The 18,846-nt window shown below is 36.5% G+C and overlaps 1 protein-coding gene across 2 annotated transcripts in view; it reads left to right on the top strand.

The window, feature by feature from the left end:
* Positions 1–1,963: 1,963 nt before the first annotated feature.
* The window catches only part of slc38a4 (solute carrier family 38 member 4), a 32,424-nt gene continuing 15,541 nt past the window's right edge, over positions 1,964–18,846 (top strand). Inside the window, exons 1-6 of one of the 2 annotated variants that reach the window (XM_077235220.1) lie at positions 1,964–2,189; positions 13,787–13,933; positions 14,255–14,348; positions 14,434–14,549; positions 17,228–17,301; positions 17,381–17,473. In XM_077235220.1, coding sequence (XP_077091335.1) covers positions 13,827–13,933; positions 14,255–14,348; positions 14,434–14,549; positions 17,228–17,301; positions 17,381–17,473 — 484 coding nt within the window. In that variant the 5' untranslated portion in view covers positions 1,964–2,189; positions 13,787–13,826. Of the gene's footprint in view, positions 2,190–9,323; positions 9,681–13,786; positions 13,934–14,254; positions 14,349–14,433; positions 14,550–17,227; positions 17,302–17,380; positions 17,474–18,846 lie in introns of those variants that run through there. The other variant, XM_077235221.1, reaches the window with a different exon arrangement.

The following is an 18,846-nucleotide window of genomic DNA, read 5'->3' as shown; positions in this document are numbered from 1 at the left end:
ATTTACACGAGTGAAGCTGCAGGGATATCTGTTCACTCACACAAATGCAAAGTCACCTGAATTCACTTGGCAGTGTGTAAATATCCTTCTGAAAACAGACTAAAATAATAAGATCACTGCACAACAATTAAGAAAAGATTGCAAAAACCTTGTGATTTATGAGTATGACTCCACTCCAGCGACTCAATGATATAATGCTGTGCAGAGTAACAGAATAAATAACAAAGTAGAAATCAACTAATAGTCCCTTTTCACAATAAGGCATGATAGAAGTCTATAAAAGCATCTAAAAAATAAAACAGAAAGAAAAAGACAGTACTGCAGCTAACAAAAAATTAGTTTTGAAGCTTTTGCTAACATTATTAAGTAAAAGAGAACGTTATTTCTTATTGTTCACCTTGTTTTTATCTTTTGCAAAGATTATGAATGTTATTTTTAAATGATCTTTGAACGATAGTAATGTTTAGACGAATTAAAACGTTTCAGATTTTTTTTTCTTGCACAAGTGTTTTGAGAACGTTATTAAAGAACAGATAATTTTGAACGAACGTTTTTACGTTATAGTCCTTCATGTCTATTGCCGTCTGAATACTCTGGCCAGTTGATAACATTGTCCGGGAAGCAGACACACTCTGTCAGTTCAAATCTAGACTAAAAACACATCTCTTCAACCTGACATACACATAACACAGTAGGCCGATCACATTTCTATAATTCGTTGAAGTATTATTAGGCTGTGTAAATGAAGTCAACCAGAACCAGGAACACTTCTAGATGATTTCACATATAACACCAGATGATACATGCATTGCAAGAAGAATAGCATCTACGCAAATATTAGTCTCTCTGTTATCCCGAGGTTAACCGTAGTCAGCCGGATCCGGGCCGGATCCTGTGAAGACATGACAGATCCAAGAGAACCAGGTCCTCCGTACAGAAAATCCATTTTCAAGCTGGAACTGGATGAATATTTGAATGCTGTGATCCACAATCTGATTTCTGACACTGATAATCACACCGTGTTCATTCTGACTGGACTGAGCGACTGAGTCTGGTTTCTGGCAAGGTTTTCTTTCTCCATTCTGTCACTGGTGGAGTTTGAGTTCTTGCCACTGAGATCCGGCTTGGGGACACTTAATATTCAGAAATATTATTGATTTGACTGAACTGACGCTGTTGTATGAGAACTGAACTGTGAGCTGGATGGTGGCATATTTTTTTGCAGAACTGCTTTAGATGAAATTAACTAATTGAATAATTGATGATCTTTACAACAGAACTGAATCGACACTGAACTGACTTCAGCTGAACAACAGCCGGAATGCATCATTTTCTTGTTATCACTAAAGCTGCTTTGAAACAATCTGTATTTGGCTAAACAAAGGTGACTTGACTTGACTAACGTTACTGGAAGAACGTTTGTTCATACATTTTTCGAGAATCTTGTCAGAACATTCTGAGCATGTTAACTGGGACTGTAATAAAAAAAGAGGACATAGCCTAGTTATTTAAAAAAAAATACATACGGCTATACAAATATGTAGATATAATATGTAACAATACAATAAATAATTAAAGGAAAGTTAAATAAAAAAGCAATGTTACATAAAATAAAACAAAAAAGAAATAAAACTAAATAAAATAAAGCACTTTTACAATTAAAAAACGTAAAAAAATACATTGCACCAAATAATAAAATAAAACAAAATAATAAAGTAAAATAAATGAAATAAAATAATATAAAATAAAACAAAACAAAACAACATAATAAAAATAAAATGCAACAAGTAATAAAATAAAATAAAACTAAATAATAAAGTAAAGTAAAAATTAATAAAATAAAATAAATAAAACAACATAAATAAATTTGCAACAAATAATCAAATAAAACGAAACAAAATAATAAAATAAAATAAAATAAAGCCGTGACAGAACAAACACACCCTCGAGGAGCAACACGTACACACTCGCGCAGCCTCTGATCCCGAAGACGATCAGCCCCTGATCCCTCGCGCGCGCGCGTGTGTGTGTGTGTGTGTGTGTTGCTGTAATTTGATGCTCGTGGAGGGTTTGCCATCACATGGTGGAAATTTCCACGCGCTCCTCCCAGTGAAACGGGTTTGATGTCGAGGTGCGACGCCAGTTTCTCTTCATCCTGCGAGACTTGCGCTGATTCCTTCAAGATCCAGGTGGGTTCCTACACACACAGACACACATTTATTTCCAGAATGAACGTGAAAGATTGATGGTGATGTTGCGCCTTTGCTACATCACTGTTGTGTAAGCGCGAGGAAGAAACGAACCATTTAAAAGCATTTCTGGATGTGAAAGGAACGGCTCTGAGTTGTTTTTAATTCCAAGAACGAGCACTTTAAAGATTATATAAATGTTTTTTTAAATGTACTAATTGTTTCAAGGCTCCTAAACGAGAAAAAGTGACGTTTGCGTGTAATCACCAAATGATCTTACTAAAGCTTGATCCGTATAGGCGATGCAAACATTGAAGCAACATGTTTGAAACACTATAGGTCGTATTTGAAAGATATATTCCAAAAAGCTGGGGTTTAAATGTGTGTTTTGAATATTTTGATGAACAGTATTGTGTTGGTTTCACGCACACAAAGCGTTTGTTTGGCGCGCGCAGAAGCTCGTGCATTCAGTCAATCAAACCCGCAGCATTATGGCAAGCCGTTTTAACATTTAATCCTTCAAAATTACTAATATCTATTTTTATGCGACTAATACTTATTTTTTTTAGACACTAGTGTCTATTCCACAATGCATTAGTACTTATTCATTAGCTACTAGTGCTTATTCTTTTAGTTACTAGTGATACACAAAGCTCAGCGTTACTCTTATATTAAGTGTTTAACAGCATACATTTTTTAATATGATTTTATCACGTTTGTGTCAGGAATAAATGTTTGGCTGATGCCTTTCCTTGTTTGTGCATGATTGCAAAGAGGAAGCAGAATCTACACCAGAGCTTTATTTGTTTACAGAGGAAAATATTGTTCTTACTCCACCTACACATTTTTATGCTTATGAGTATTTATGAGCAGTTTTTATAGCAAGTCTTCTTTGCTTTGCAAACTGTTTAAACACTAAACTGGCAAATAACAATGCATAGGAGTGAGAATGAGTGATCTGACTGACTCCATGTAGTTGCAGTTCTATTGAGTTTTATGCTAATCCAGAACATTCTGTGATGTGTGATCCGCCAACCAATGCTAAACTCATTTACACACATGCATTGCACTTCCACAGGGATTGGACCTTTAAAAATTCATGAGCACAACCATTAATTACTGGCATTGCATGCATTTTACACGTTAACTCCTAATGTAGAGTCTGACTTATAAAGCTCATTAGTTAGGCCCCTACATAGTATAGGTTCATTGCTTTTGTTAGTTTGATTTTTTTAAGTGCAAACATTTGATGCAAAACATGTTTTAAAAGAACAGAACACCATGGAAGAGTTATGACTAATATAGATGTGTTTATTTGCTGTCATTATCTTGAAAGCTTTTGGATCTTTTAGATGGAAAACAACAGTTTATGATCATCAACTGATTATGCAATCTATCCGTCAAGTAGTTACACTCCTGAACTTTTAGGACGTTTACGGCAGTTTGTTTGAGGCCCAGCACAGTAAAACTGGTGAAGTAAACATTCACTTACACTGTTTAAATATGCATTATTCTGTGAATCGTAGTAACCTGTTTGTCAGGTTTCAGTCAGAGATGAACAATAGTCATCAATTATTTCAGATAACGTACACAAAATGTAAATCTGCAACATGGAGGTGGTATCTTATATCGCATTCTGAACCTGTATTTTTCCTGAGTAACACACACACACACACACACACACACACACACACACACACACACACACAGACACACAGGTAAGTTGCATCGGATTCCATTCAGTAATAATGTAAAATCTCATTTACAAATATTATAAACACTATAAACGTTTATTTTATTTCCTCTCTCTCCACAACAAATTCTTTGCATTTGACGTATTCAGAACAGAAAAGAAAAATATAAGATTAAAACAAACATGAATGATAGTGGCATTTATTATAAACCACATTTATAATAAATGCCAAGCCTAAACGAATGCGTTTAAAGCAAAACTGAAACTACGGCATCTTGGAAATGTGGAAAAACTGCTAATTAAAATCCAATTGTGTGCGCCAGTGTTATTTGAGTTTTATTAATATTATGAAATTAGCTTTTATTTTTATAATTTGTTTACATATAAATTTTAGTTGAGACATATTAATTTTAGTCATTTCATTGTGCTTTCGTCATGTTACAAGTTTTTTAAATACTGACATTTAAGTTTAATAGATTTGCATTTAAATTTTCAATATTTACAAATTTTAGTGCTCCAACTTAAACTTTACGCATGTTGCGCTTGCTTGACGTTAATTGCATTGTATAAAGTCGCTTTCAAACAATTAAAAGAATGAATGTTTTAATGTCATGGCAGTCATTGGGTTCAGTATTTTCCCAATAATGGAAGCGGTTCACTATAATAGCTGGTTCTTAGACCCTACTGAAATTGTGGCACAAACCCAAAGACCGAAATAACCTCAGAGAACAAACACAATGTTCCTGTCATGCCGAACCAGATCACAAACGCACAGAACTTTTCCAATGTCACCTAATTGGCAGCTTAGAATTAGACGTTTATGATAAAACTTGATAATTATGATCATAAAGTGTGGTAATGAAATATGACTGCCCATGAAAAACTGACCCTAACTCTATAGTGTTGATATATATGGAAGCTTATGTGTAGCAATATGTAAAATCATAATGCAATATGTAAAATGATAATGCAATATGTAAAATGGCAATGCATTTCTGTATTTAAATTTACATTTTCCATTACGTTTGGTGCAAAATGAAAATGATTATTCAATTATATAATTTACATACATATTAAAACATATGTAAATTGAATACATATTTTAACGCTTTATACGTTGCAAAATGAAAATGTATTAAAGAAATTATTAGATCTGTTTAAAACGTTCAAGCAAAAACTGTAGCAAAATGATCATTTAAATGTTATTTTTCTTAATTACATTTACACTCACAGTTAAGATTGCGATTGGATTTTCATTAAATGTGGTTACTTTAGTGGTTGTTAGCACAATGCTAGGGTGTTCTGTGTGGTTTCTATGTGATTTCTCACTGTTTTCATCCTCGCGATATGGTCTGGGTCTGCTAGGTTAAAACCATGCATCTGATCACTTAGTAAAGTAACACCACACTCTCCTCAACAAGTGGAAGTTGAATACTTGCATTATGGGGACAGTGTGCTCTCTTCTTTCTCAACTTCTGTAAAGGATTGGATCTCTGTCGTCATTCACGCTCATCTTTCGTTATTTTCAGCGCGAGCAGCTCAGGTCAGTCCATTATGTGTTCTGCTCCGTCACTGCAATGAGCAAATCGATAGACTGATAAGATGTTGGACAGAGAGATGAAACCAAGGACATGACAGCTAGAAAATTAGACTTTTAAACTCTTTTTCTTTTATACTTGCATAGCAGTTTTTGTAGAGGTCAAGCACCAAAAGTCTGTAGCGACATTTATTTCACATTTTGCTGGTCTGTAATCCATGGCAGCCCAGAGATTGTGCGATAAAAAGTTGTGAAATTTGGCACACTGCTAGAGAAATGTCTCATCTACTATTATTGGAAATAATAGGGTTTTAATCACAAACCGTCTAGCGCCACCAACAGCTCAAATTTGCACTAACATTTCTATTTATATAGGATCGTAGTGATTCGTAATCTGATTCGGAGTTCAGTGAAAATGATGGTTTGACTTTTAAGACTAGATTTTTCGTTATTTTAAAGTTTGTCAGAAAAATACATTAAAAAAGGATTTATTTATTTAGTGTTTTTCACAATACACATTGTTTCAAAGGAACTTTACAGAAAATCGGGATGTTAATGTTTATAATATCTTAATATATTCATGCCATATAGTCCAGGGTCAGGACAGTGGTTAATTTTCACTGGTCCCACCAAAAAAAATAAACCAATAAAAAGTTTTATTGTTTTTTGACCCATGTGCCATGCAACAATAAGGATCAAAAATGTTAGAAATTTCACAATTCTCATTTTATTCCAATTTCGATTAAAAAATAAGGACATTTATTTTACACTAAACTAGGGATGCGTCTTAAATCACATACTCTATTGAGTTGGTATATAGGTTGAATAAATACTTAGCAACTGCTAAAAAAAAAAATAGTATGAATCTAATCCAGACGTACTACAACCCCTATGTTGTCATTGTCATGTGACCAACCAGTGTCAGTTACATCACTTCACTGCCATTCTCAAATCATCTTCTACCATAAATAATGATTAAATGAATATAATTGTTGAAAATACAAGCACGAGTGTCAGGTTTCAGATTTTATGGCGTAAAGGTTCCTGCCGTCTGTCTCTCTGCTGGTTGATATATTTGTGTAATGTAATCTAGAGCCATACACTGGATAATCTTAGAGCTGAAGGAGAACATGAGTCCGGCTGCAAGCGTTCGGAGAAATCACAGCACTGAGACCGTGTCGGTTCATTGCGCAGGTTTGAGAAGTCTGGGAATATGTTCTTTTGGACAATTTGTCCCGTTTTTCCCTGGTGGTTTCGGAGCGAGAGTGTGGAATGTTGCTTCCCAGTGTGGCATCTCTGGCATCTTTCTCTGTTTCTATGGCAACTTTGATTTTGAATGCATATTTTTTCATGTACATGGTGCTCCAAGATAGTGTGTCCTAGAAGCCACAATAATACCATGAGCGTTCAGGGCCGCGTTTCCCAACCATATTCCTGGAAGCACACCAGCAGGGCACATTTTGGATGTCTCACTTATCAGACTCGTCTATTTCGGGTCTTGGAGTCTCTACTTAACAAGCTGATGAATGAATCAGATGTGTTTGAGTGACCTTTTTCACATTTCAGGGGTTCTCAGAAGAGGAAGTTGTCATAGTTGGGCAAACGTAGTTGTAAAACGACAACAGTGTTTTTGGCTCAATCTCATTTTCCCAACAGAAAGAAATCGATGATAGCTTTGAGACTTTACAAAAGAGGAAAAATAAATATTTTATTGGTCAAAATGCTGTATTAGAAACACTCAAGCCGTAGCATTAAGTAGTTTTCTAAAAATGTATTGCCAAGGTAATATAACATGAGAGTATAGTTGGGATGCACCAATATGAAAAATTGACAGATATTGATAAAGGATAATTCTTTATATTTAAAAGCCAATAAACGATACATTGGTCAATAAATCTAAATTCAAATTTAGATTTTTTGAGATCCTGAATACAAAAGTCTTACCATTTAAAAGACACTTCCCAAACACTTCAACATATATCAAACATATACAGTTACAGTAGCCTGTAGTAAATCTGTATAAGATTCCTTAAAGGTGGGGTATGTGATTTGGAAAACGACCGGCAGATTTTGAAAATACACAAATCAAATTGTCCTACCTTCTTTCCTCCAACGCTGGCTCTGACTCCACCCATTCGAAGAACATGGACGCGCAATCATGCACGAGCGAAAACTCAGATGCGCGAGAGATTGTAATGACGATTTACTACTAATCATGGAACCGGCTTTACTGACGAGATACACATGCGTCACGAGCTTTGAGTATGCGCAGGAAGGGGGTCACGCGCACTGGGGGGAGGGGGGTGTGGTACGGCCGTTTGATTGACGAACTTACTGTCCAATGATTCCAGGTGGTCTTGGAAATGATTGGCTGGAGTTTTTCGAGTCCTCCCCGTTCCACAGATGATTAAATTGCTTAATTTTCATTTCAGTGCTTCTAACTCAGTGGCTGTAAGCGGGTTAGGAATAGGATTTCAAGTTATTTTGAAAAAATTTACAAAAAAGAGAATCACATACTCCACCTTTAACTTTTCAAATGTATTTTACATTCTGATGGCAAAATTTCTTTATATAAAAAAAAATAGATATTTCCTTACAACGGAATAAAATAATGGCTAAATAATGCAAACAGGGCGGGAAACACTAGTTTAGCCAAGTTACATTTTTGTTGTTGTCGTCTCTTATTCTTATAAGAAACGGTGTCTAAATAATAAGTAAATATTGGTTCATTTCTAGTGCGCTGGGTAAGTGGTTATTTCAGACTCTGTCAAAGTGTTTGTTTGAAGTTGAAATATTTTGAGTTTTTGTTATTAGCAAGTTAGTTTATATTTACTTTTTAATATTCTAATACTCTGAGTGTGATGTTGAGGTGTTGTGTTTCTGTGGACCGGTGTGTGTTTGACCCTTGAGCCGGAGCTGCTGATTGGCTCGTGGTGTTGAGTGTGTTGATGTGTCTCCGTATAAGGAAAGGCCTCTCGGCACAGGAAGACTCTTTCTCCTTTAGATTGGAGCACCTGCATTATTCAAGACAGTAAGAATTGTCTTTTTACTATGACTAATCAATAATATGTGACGACATGCAAACACAGTTGATTGATTATTGGACTCTTACTCGTGGGTTAATCAGCTGAATGTCAATAATTTGTAATTTTTGTGGGTAGGAAATGCATCATATTGGATGGTTTGATTGGTTAGTTAGACTTTCCGGAGATGGAAACCACTAAATATTCTGTTTGCATCATTGATCATTATTTTCACTGTAAAGCTGCTTTGAAACAATCTCTGTTTTGTTTAAAGCGCTATAGAAATAAAAGTGACTTGACCATCGTAAACCCAGAGTTTCTCCAAGGTGATTTCGTCAGTTATAAGTTCAGCACTTTGGATAAGAGCAGCCTATAAAAGACTAATTCTACAATAAAGAAAAAATATGTAAATTTGGTGTAGAAACAATTCTCGCTCAGAAATTGTAAGTAAATTTCAAACAATTGCAAAGAAAAGGCAAGTAATACATTGAATTAAACGTGAAATTTTGTTGTAGCAGAGTGAAATGGTATTTTCTTGTAAAACGGACTTTGATATATTAGTTTTCAATATTTCAATTGGCCCTAATGGATATTTCAGTGTCCTATATTGATATCTAGAGATATATAGTGTTAGTATCTGATAGATCTAGAACTACATTACAATTTTTTTGTGTTTTGTGTGTGTGTTTTACACAATATTTACAAAATTCACCAATAATTGTAGATGCAGCACACCTTTTAATCTGTCAAGTGGATTTGGTAATTGGCCAATACCTGCCAATAGTCGAACTGGTTGTGGCTTCAGAATTTCTGATCAGAGTTGAATGTACTTTCAGTTCATCTCTGGGTTTTTGTGTGTGTGTGTTTGCACATGTCACCAGTAGCGAATGCAGATTGGCGGCTGCTGGTTTGGCGTTCGAGAGCGAGATTTTTCAATGTCTGCGTCCGTGAGGGCGAGCAACCCCAGATTCTTGCCCCAGTGCAAACAGAAGTTGATGCAACGCGTCTGTCGCTTATCTCGAACTCATTTCTGGAAAGCCCGTGTGCCCTTCAGTGACGCAGGTGGAGGGTAGAGGAGGCGGAGCTTCACGCGGACCGTTGAGAATTGGAGCGTCCCGATTGGCTGAGTCAGGCCCTCCCAATGCTCTTTAAAGCTGCCACTCACCTCCAGGGCTGAAACGAAGCTCATCCTTGTTCTGTCAGCACATCAAGTGTCCTTCGTCTAACCGGCTCTTATTGTGAGTAACCAGACCACCATTAATAGATTATAACCTGGGTTAAAGCTAGAGTAATCTGTTAAAAGTGAGAGTTTTTGCATTTAGTTGCTCATTGCTGGAGTTTTGTAGTGTGTGTGTGTGTGTGTGTGTGTGTGTGTGTGTGTGTGTGGTCTGTAGTTGAAGAATGCTGGTTGAAGCACAAACACAGACATTCTCTTTGAAGAGCGAGTGTTTCACGTGTCGTAAAACGCTCAGGTCAACTCCAGCTGCTTGGAGAAACTCACCAGAACTGCTTGTTGACACTGAAAAACAAATTGGTGTAGAAACAGTTTTCAAGTAAATGTTATATTTAATTACATAGAAACTGCAGTTAATTGAATTTAAGTCGTTGAATTAAGTGTGAAATTTTGACAATAGTATTTTCTACTGCAATGAACAGTGTAAAGCGGTTAAAAGCCACTTCACACAGGTTTCACTTGGACTGCATGTTAACAGTCTGGTTTAAATGGTTTAGTTTACTTGCTGGTTATTGTGTTGTTACTTCCAAATGCTGCCGAAGGCAAGGAGAGGCGTGAGATTACAGGAGAAACATTTGAGGTTCTCTATTGTTCTCTTTTTAATTTTATTTTCAGTCAAGGACGAACAATTGAAGTACGTCTACTGTTTTTCTAGTTCTGCTTCTGGTCGTAAATCTAAAAGAGTTTTATTGTTCTGCAAGTAAAGTCGTGTGATATGAGAATGTCAGATCTTTTTAAGGAGTGGTTGCATTAGTTAGTGTCTTGCTGGGTATGTTGGGTCAACTTTATTTTACTGGTTAGTCTGGTTTTCAAAGCTGAAGTTTGTTATACTTGATGTCTTGACTGCTGAAGTCACATGAAAAGTATTTAAAAGTTAAGTTCAGGCTAGGGAACCAAAATCTTCTATCATTTTAAAATATGGGAATGTTACTGTTTATTCATTTAGCAATAGCTTTTACACTTAAATGAGGAATATGTTAATATGAGTATAATCATCTGGCAATGCCTATTATTTATAACCCAATAATTTAAATTCTTTATAAAAAATTAAAGGTGCTTCATTAATTCGATTGTTCTTATTTGGAACTCGATGGATACAAAGTATCAGATTATTCATATGAAATGAATGAATGAAACAGTTTCACAAACTCAAAACAGTGAAACTAAGACTATAAAACTGATAGTTGAGACTCTAATTTCTGATTGGATGAGCTGCGTTCTTTTAAAATGTAGATAAACGCACTCCTGTGACTCGTTGCAACCACAGCTAACAAACATATAACGTTCCCATTAAGTTATTACATTTTTTTTCTGAATGTTCTCTAAAAAGTAAAAAAAAATAAAAAAATAAACCCTTTTTTCTTTAAGAACATTCCAATTTATCGTTCTTCAGACTTTATGGTACGTTACTTTTGAATGTTCTCTAAGTAGTAACATACAATTCTTTAGACGAACGTGCAACTACAATGTTTCAGAAAAAACGTCCCATAAACGATGTATAAATAACTTTTTTATGCTAGTGTTTTGAGAACGTTAATAAAGACCAGATAACAAACTTCTATTAACATTACTGGAAGAACATTTGCTGGGACCACAAACAATCATAGTTGGATTAAAGAAAGTATATTACATTGCAGAAGTGTTTATTCTGATGTTTTATAAAAGCTGTAAGCCACTGTCTATATGTATTACGTTGCAGCTGCACAAAGGAACACAGTAAAAAACTATTTACTCAATGTAAAACTGTTCTCATGTGTGAATCCAGTAAACGTACCACATCTGTGTGCAAGAGAAGCTTCCCAGTCCTGTGGGCCAGAATCAGACCTGTGGAATATTTTCAGCTTTCCATGAGTCTATAGTTCTCAGTCTCTCTGGCTACATTTATGAATATATCAATGAGGGCTTTGTGTTGGTGGGATTGTGGGTAATTGGGTTCAAGAATGGTTTGGCTGTGTTTTGGCTTATGAACTGTCTTATGCAATGCTCTCCGTCTCATTGGAAATGGTTTTCAGAACGGATTGTGCCTAACATGGGCTGGAAATAGCTGACCTGAGGCCAGTGAGTGTTGTGCGCTCATAACAGGTGTGTGCTGGATCGACGCTAAACGCGGCTGATTCCAGAGCTCATGCGTCATGGAGCGGATCAGACGCACAGATACATGAGTCCTCAACCCAAACATTGAACAAACACACCCTTTATGTGGACCTGGAGCAAAACACTGAGAACTACAGCAACCCTCAACAGGGAATAAATCCTGAATCGAGCCACAGTGACGTGTGCGATCGCAGTGATGAAATATCTAAAAACTGTAGGTTCAAACCCGTCAACAGGCCAATTTGTGCACTGCTATTATTGTGCGATTTCCAGGGTTATTTTACCTGTAGTGAATTTAGAAATTGGCATGGAACGGATCTTATCCATATTCACTATTGTGTCCATAAAAATGCAAAATGGCCCAAGTGCATGGGTTTATTTTGGATGTTTTGCATGAAAAGCACTAACATGTTTTTGGTCTGCCCAGTTTTTATCAGGACAAACTTTAAAGGACTTATCTTGTATAATGGACCCAATTTGTATCAAATACTCTTAGAGTATCTTGTATATACAATTGAGTTGTATCATTTTTAGTATTTTGTTTCTAATTGATGTTTGTGTCTGTGAAGCTGATATGGCAATAGATTTAAATCCAATCAACCTTTAAACTGTGGGGAAGAAAACACCAGGGTGGATTTTACCATGGTAAACCTGGAACAGGACAGATTTGTGTTGTGTTGAGGTTATAGGGATTGAGTTATCTCAAGTTCAGGGATTCAGTGTATTCAAATGTATACAATCAATACATTTGGCTCTGAATGTTGTTATATTGACTTGCTTAGCAGGATCAGTTCATGGTCACTTGTCAAACACTAAGAAGTTTAGGAACATTTACTATTTTTTTATGATTTAAAAAAAGTCATAATTAAGTCATGAAGACTTCTTCCCAGCTAACAGGGAACGTTCTGGCGAGGTTCTCTCAAAGTTATGAACAAACTTTCTTCCAGTAACTTTAATAGAACGTTCGTTCAAAGTTATCTGGTCTTTAATAATGTTCTCAGAACGTTAGCACAAAAACATTAATACATTGTTCATGGAACGTTTTTTCTGAAACGTTTTAATTTGATGTTTGTTAAACATTTTTTAAATGTTACTGCTTGTTTTAGAACATTCAGAGAACATTCAAAAGTAACGTTCCCATTATGTTTGAAGAATGATAAAATAGAGCGTTCCCTTAAAGGTGCAATGTGTAATATATCTGAGGATCTATTGACAGAAATGCAATATAAGATCCATAACTATGTTTTCAGTGGTGTATAAAGACCTTGCACAATGAACCGTTATGTTTTTATTACCTTAGAATGAGACATTATATCTCCATAACCGCGCGCGCCCCCTTCTATGGAGGTCGACATGTATGTCGTCATGTTTCTACCGTAGCCGACAGCGAACACACAGCGCGTTTCCTCACTACCTTGAAAAAAGAGTTTTTCAGTGGTGTATAAAGACCTTACTTAATGAAACGTTATATTTGGATTACCTTAGAATGAGCAGTTTCTGTCTACACACACCGCGGGTTCCCTTACATTGAAATGCGCCGACATGTTTCTACGGTGGCCCTAAACGGACAAACGCGTTTCGTTACTATGTTGCTCTTCGTGCAAGGAAGCAAGCTTAGTTCAGCGAATAAAACACTGACACAATGATGAACAAGTAACAATTATATTTCGCAATAACATATAGTTTTACTGAATAATTAAGTAAACATAATTCCTTAATTTATCCTTGTAAAGAAACCTCATTGCTGAACTGCTGCTCTCTGCTGTCTCAGACGATGACATATTTTCCTGTTGGCCACCGTAACTTTTGTTGATTGCAATACGTAACCTCACCACTAGATGCCGCTAAAAATCACACACTGCACCTTTAACGTTCACATAACCAACAGAACATGTTCAGAGAACATTTAAAAAATGTTTTCTTAACTTAATGGGAAAGTTAGCTCAGAATGAACATATTTTCGCTAGCCAGGTTCTTGATGTAGATTCATCTCTAACCGAACGATTGTGTTTCCAGCTCTTCTCCCAGAGACTAATCGTTCCTCACGACTGTAGACATGGACCGTATGGAGCTGAAGAACGTGAGCACTGAGGCGGACGATGAGAGCAGTGTGGATGATCGATACACAGAGCCCATCGATTCAGAGAAAGCCACCATCAACAGGTCAGAGTCGCCGTTGTGTGTGTGTGTGTGTGTTTAACCCTGATGCTGTTTGATGTTCAGATGTAGAACGTTGTGACACACAGTCTGATGGGAAATGATTACAGTATGTGGACAAACTTGTGCACTGATTCATGTAGCAATAAATAAATACTACAGTTTAATGTACAGTTAAATTGTCTATTTTTATACATGTTTTTATTTTTATGCACCTGTGCACAAGGACAAATTCCTAGTAAATGTTGTACTTGGCAATAAAAGCTGATACTGATTCTGAAATGAGATACTGTATACGAAATAGCGTGTTTGTGTTGCCGATTACAGCCAGTTTCTGGATGAAGAGGACGCAGAGAGTCAGAAGTTTCTCACCAATGGGATGATGAAGAAGAAGAAATATGAGGAATATCATGAAGAATATGTAATATTCTAGTTCTGAAACACATTAGCATATTCATTCTGTCTCTGGAGCTGACGTTTAACCCTGTTTCTTCTCTGTTTCGCAGCACCCCGGTCACGCGTCGTTTGGGATGTCCGTCTTTAACCTCAGTAACGCCATCATGGGCAGTGGAATTCTGGGACTGTCTTTCGCCATGGCCAACACCGGCATCGTACTGTTTATGTGAGTGTTTGTTCCCTGTCTTCTGAAAAGTGGGAGGGATGTGTAATTTAATTTATCAGCTCTTCTCATGAATATTAAATAATGATAAATAGAGAACCTAAGTCCCTCCCCTCTGCTTCCGGCTCACGGGACCTTATTTCGGGAAAAAATATGTGTGGTAGTCAATGGCGAGAGACAATCTTTTTATTCCGTCTGAACTGTGCCCTGAATTACACATATGATGTTTGTCAATTTTAAAGATAATTATGAAAGTCAAGAAAGTTGCAGTTTGTCATAAAACAGAAGAGTAACATTTAGTTTTATGTGAAATCGCTCCATGAACTACATCTCTCGTCTCGCACTATGTACGTCACCAAGCTCGTGTGTGTGCAGTCTGGTACAAAACACACAGGCATGACGGCGTAACGTTACGATTATAACGTTAGACTATAGAAAACATGACAGACGTTAGCTTCAGTAAAGTTAGCTTCATTCATTGAGAGAAAAAGTATGACGTCACATGCGCGCCTTTTGGGTTCGTAGACTTTGTAATTACGTATTTTCACAGTCTTATACCTCAACAGTTTTACATCAAACTGCGACTTTCTTGACTTTAAAATGTATCTTTTAAATTGACAAACATCATGTGTGTAATTCAGGGCACAATTGAAACGGGATCCAAATATTTGTTGTTTCTCGCCATTGACTACCATACAATATTTTTCTGAAATAAGGTCCCATGGTCCACCTGAAGGGGAGGGACTTAGGCTCTCTATTGGCTCTTGAATATTAATTAGGTGATGGAACTTTCTACCACTAAAATGTAGATGTTAAAAAAGTAGGCACTAGTTGTATTAGGATTGTCATATATATATATATATATATATACAGGGCCGTCACTAGTGGGGGGAAAGGTGGTGACTATTATAGGGGCCCCCGCTGCCCAGGGGCATCCTTTAATAGTATATTAATTAATATATACAGGTATATATTATTAAAAACAACATACTTTTTGTGGTATTTATTTTTACAGTTATGCACAGCACAGGATTAACTTTTGATTTTATTTATTTATTTATGTATTTATTTTTATAATGGTTTAGTGCTTGCTGCAGCCTGATTGTAAAAATAAATACCATAAAAATTTATTTAAAAAATTAATATATAAAATTTAAATATATGTATATATGTTTATTTATTTAAATTTCATGATATTTCTTTTTACAATCAGGCCACAGCAAGCACTAAAACTTTTGAATCCATTGTTTATGTACTTATTTAATTATAATGGTTTCAAAAGTAATACTTGCTACGGCCTTGTTTGTAGCCAATGTGGTGCGTCCAGAAACCCCTTGAGAGGATCTTATCAGAGAATGTTCTGGTGCTCACGGTGTCGGGACGGCAGGATTTCTCAGGGCCAGAGCTGGTGTCTGTGACATGCTACACCACACGCATCGCAAATGAACTATATGGCTATATTTAGCTCAACGGCTCACATCTGCTGTTCAGTGAGGAGTTAAAGTGTGTGTGTGTGTGTGACTGACAGCAGTCAGCTGTCCCACTGACCCGTCACAGCATGAGGAAAGTCAGACACACACCTTCAGCGCTAACGGTCACCTGAGTGTCGTTCGGTCAGCGCTCGACCCGCATCTCTCTTTCATTCTCTGCTGCTCATGTCAGGCGGTTATTTCTGTTCGGTGAGGCTGGTGTCGAGTGACCCAACCACCATCAACCCAGTCTGAAGATTCATATTTCTGTCTTTCAGTTTGTTTACCATTTCAGCTGTGTGTGAATTAGATGTGATAGTAGTTTTACAGCACTGCAAAAAATCCCTGCTAGTTCAAGTTTTAATAATGTTCACAAAAACAATATACATTGTTGTAGTTGGACATTCGTCTAACGGTTTTTTTATTTTTAAATGTTACTACTTGTTTCCGAAAGTTCAGAGAACATTCAAAAGTAACGTTCCCATAATGTTTGAAGAGTGATAAAACGGAATGTTCCCTTAACGTTCGCATTACCAAGAAAAAACATATTTTAAAAACATTTTAAAAAATTTATATTTTCAACATTCTTATGTTAGCAAAACTATATCCAGTATATTCACAGTTTGTGAAAATGAAATAATTTTATACAATTTTAAACAAAGAAATATGTATCATTTTGTTTTCATAATATAATACTGTTTTTATTTGATTGCAATGGTTACTACTATTTTATAGAGAGTTTTTTTATTACCATTAAAACCAGTCAGGGTCAGTTTGATAATAGATTAATAATAGCATACGGAATAAACAACAAATAAAAAAATGAAAACATAAATGTCTTGCCCCTGTTTTTAATCCATGGATAACAAGTGTTTTTTTTTTTTTGGACCACTGAACTACAGGAAATGTCCGGTTCCATTTCAGAAATCTTGCTCATCTTATTTTGAGAGGACCTTTAGCACTGACTCGTTAGCATTAGCTCTGTGTGCGGTCAGACATGTATATGTGAACCCTGCTTATAGAAACCTTTCAAAAATAAACCTCAGTTAATGTCACAGCATGTTCCTTTAACAGGCGATATAAGATGATCCGAAACGTGTTGAAGAAGCTCTGACTTGCACAAGATTCTGATATTTTAACTCATCATTTTTTTTACGTTTTAATAGTAAAGGTTACAGGAAGAGTTTCTGACTTTTCTCAATGCTTTCCCAGAATCCTCTTGCTGGGAGTCGCTATCCTGTCACTGTATTCCGTTCACCTGTTACTTGTGACGGCGAAAGAAGGAGGTGAGTTTGTTGAGAGATTGAAAAACACACATTTACATATGAAACATGCAGTTGATTTGATGATGTCCTGTGGCTGCAGGATCGCTGATCTACGAGAAGCTCGGAGAAAGAGCGTTTGGATGGCCGGGAAAAATGGCAGCATTTGGATCTATAACTCTGCAGAACATAGGAGGTAAAGTTGTTATCTTTAAAGAGCACCTATTGTGCCTTTTTTTCCTCCATGTTCATCTTTCTTTAGTGTGTAATGTCACTGTTCGAGGATGAAAACGTCCCTCCAGCGGGAGTTATAGAGAGCCTAAGTCCCTCGCCTCCGCTTCAGGCTCATGGGACCTTATTTTGGAAAAAAAATGTGTATGGTAGTCAATAGGACTGTCACTTTGGAGAAAAAATCCTGTTCGATTTTTGAGACGTATGTGTTCATTGAATCGATTGTAAAATCGATTTTTCCATGTCTAAAGACGTTTCCATTTTCAACACCAAATATTGGCAAATCCACGGACAACTATAACAGGCATTAGGACGAACGTAAAGAGGGCGCTTGAGACGCGCACAAGTCAGCAATATTTCTGATGATTTATTGGCGTGAAGTTTTTTGCACAATGACAAACAGGAGTGCAACATTCAAGGATTGCAATTAACACCCGCCAAATTTGGATAAAAATGAACTTTGGCGGGTAACGCTGTCATATCACTAGCCAATTTGGCGTGTTTCTATGTTTACTCACTTTGCTGGGGAAGTTTGTGTAAGCCAAATCTGCGTGGATTTAGCGCAAATACGCAACTCGTGAGTCCTCATGATATATTAAATGCAGCGTATTGCGCAGAATCTGCGCATTTCTGGCTTGCTTGAACACACATGTCACTAAGCAACAAATAACGGCGCACTTGCACTGAAGTAATAGCGAATATTAAAAAGCATTTGGTTAACAGAAAAGACATTGTTATTTTCCAACATCCCACATGTTCTGTGTACTGTATTGATCTGTCTACCTAAAACACATTTTTGGTTAAAAAAAAAGGCAGTTAAAATCGATTCCCTATTTTCATTTTCGAAACTTGTGTTGGCTGGTCCGATCGATTGTGCAATCGATTTTCGAACGTAAAGTGACAGCCATAGTAGTCAATGGCGAGAGACAACTTCTCTTTTTATTCCGTCTGAACTGTGCCCTGAATTACACACGTGATGTTTGTCAATTTAAAAGATTATGAAAGTCAAGGAAGTCACAGTTTGTCATAAAACAGAAGAGTAACATTTAGTTTTATGTGAAAATCGCTCAATGAACTACATCTCTCGTCTCGCACTATGTACGTCACCAAGCTCGTGTGTGTGCAGTCTGGTACAAAACACACAGGCATGACGGCGTAACGTTACGATTATAACGTTAGACTATAGAAAACATGACAGACGTTAGCTTCAGTAAAGTTAGCTTCATTCATTGAGAGAAAAGGTATGACGTCACATGCGCGCCTTTTGGGCTTGTAGTCTTTGTAATTACGTATTTTCACAGTCTTATACCTCAACAGTTTTACATCAAACTGCGACTT

This window comes from Siphateles boraxobius, unplaced genomic scaffold (genome assembly GCF_051911475.1).
Source record: "Siphateles boraxobius isolate OS27281-9 unplaced genomic scaffold, OSU_SipBor_1 19, whole genome shotgun sequence".
Taxonomy (NCBI): Eukaryota; Metazoa; Chordata; class Actinopteri; order Cypriniformes; family Leuciscidae; genus Siphateles; species Siphateles boraxobius.
This window is presented reverse-complemented; position numbering and strand designations above follow the sequence as displayed.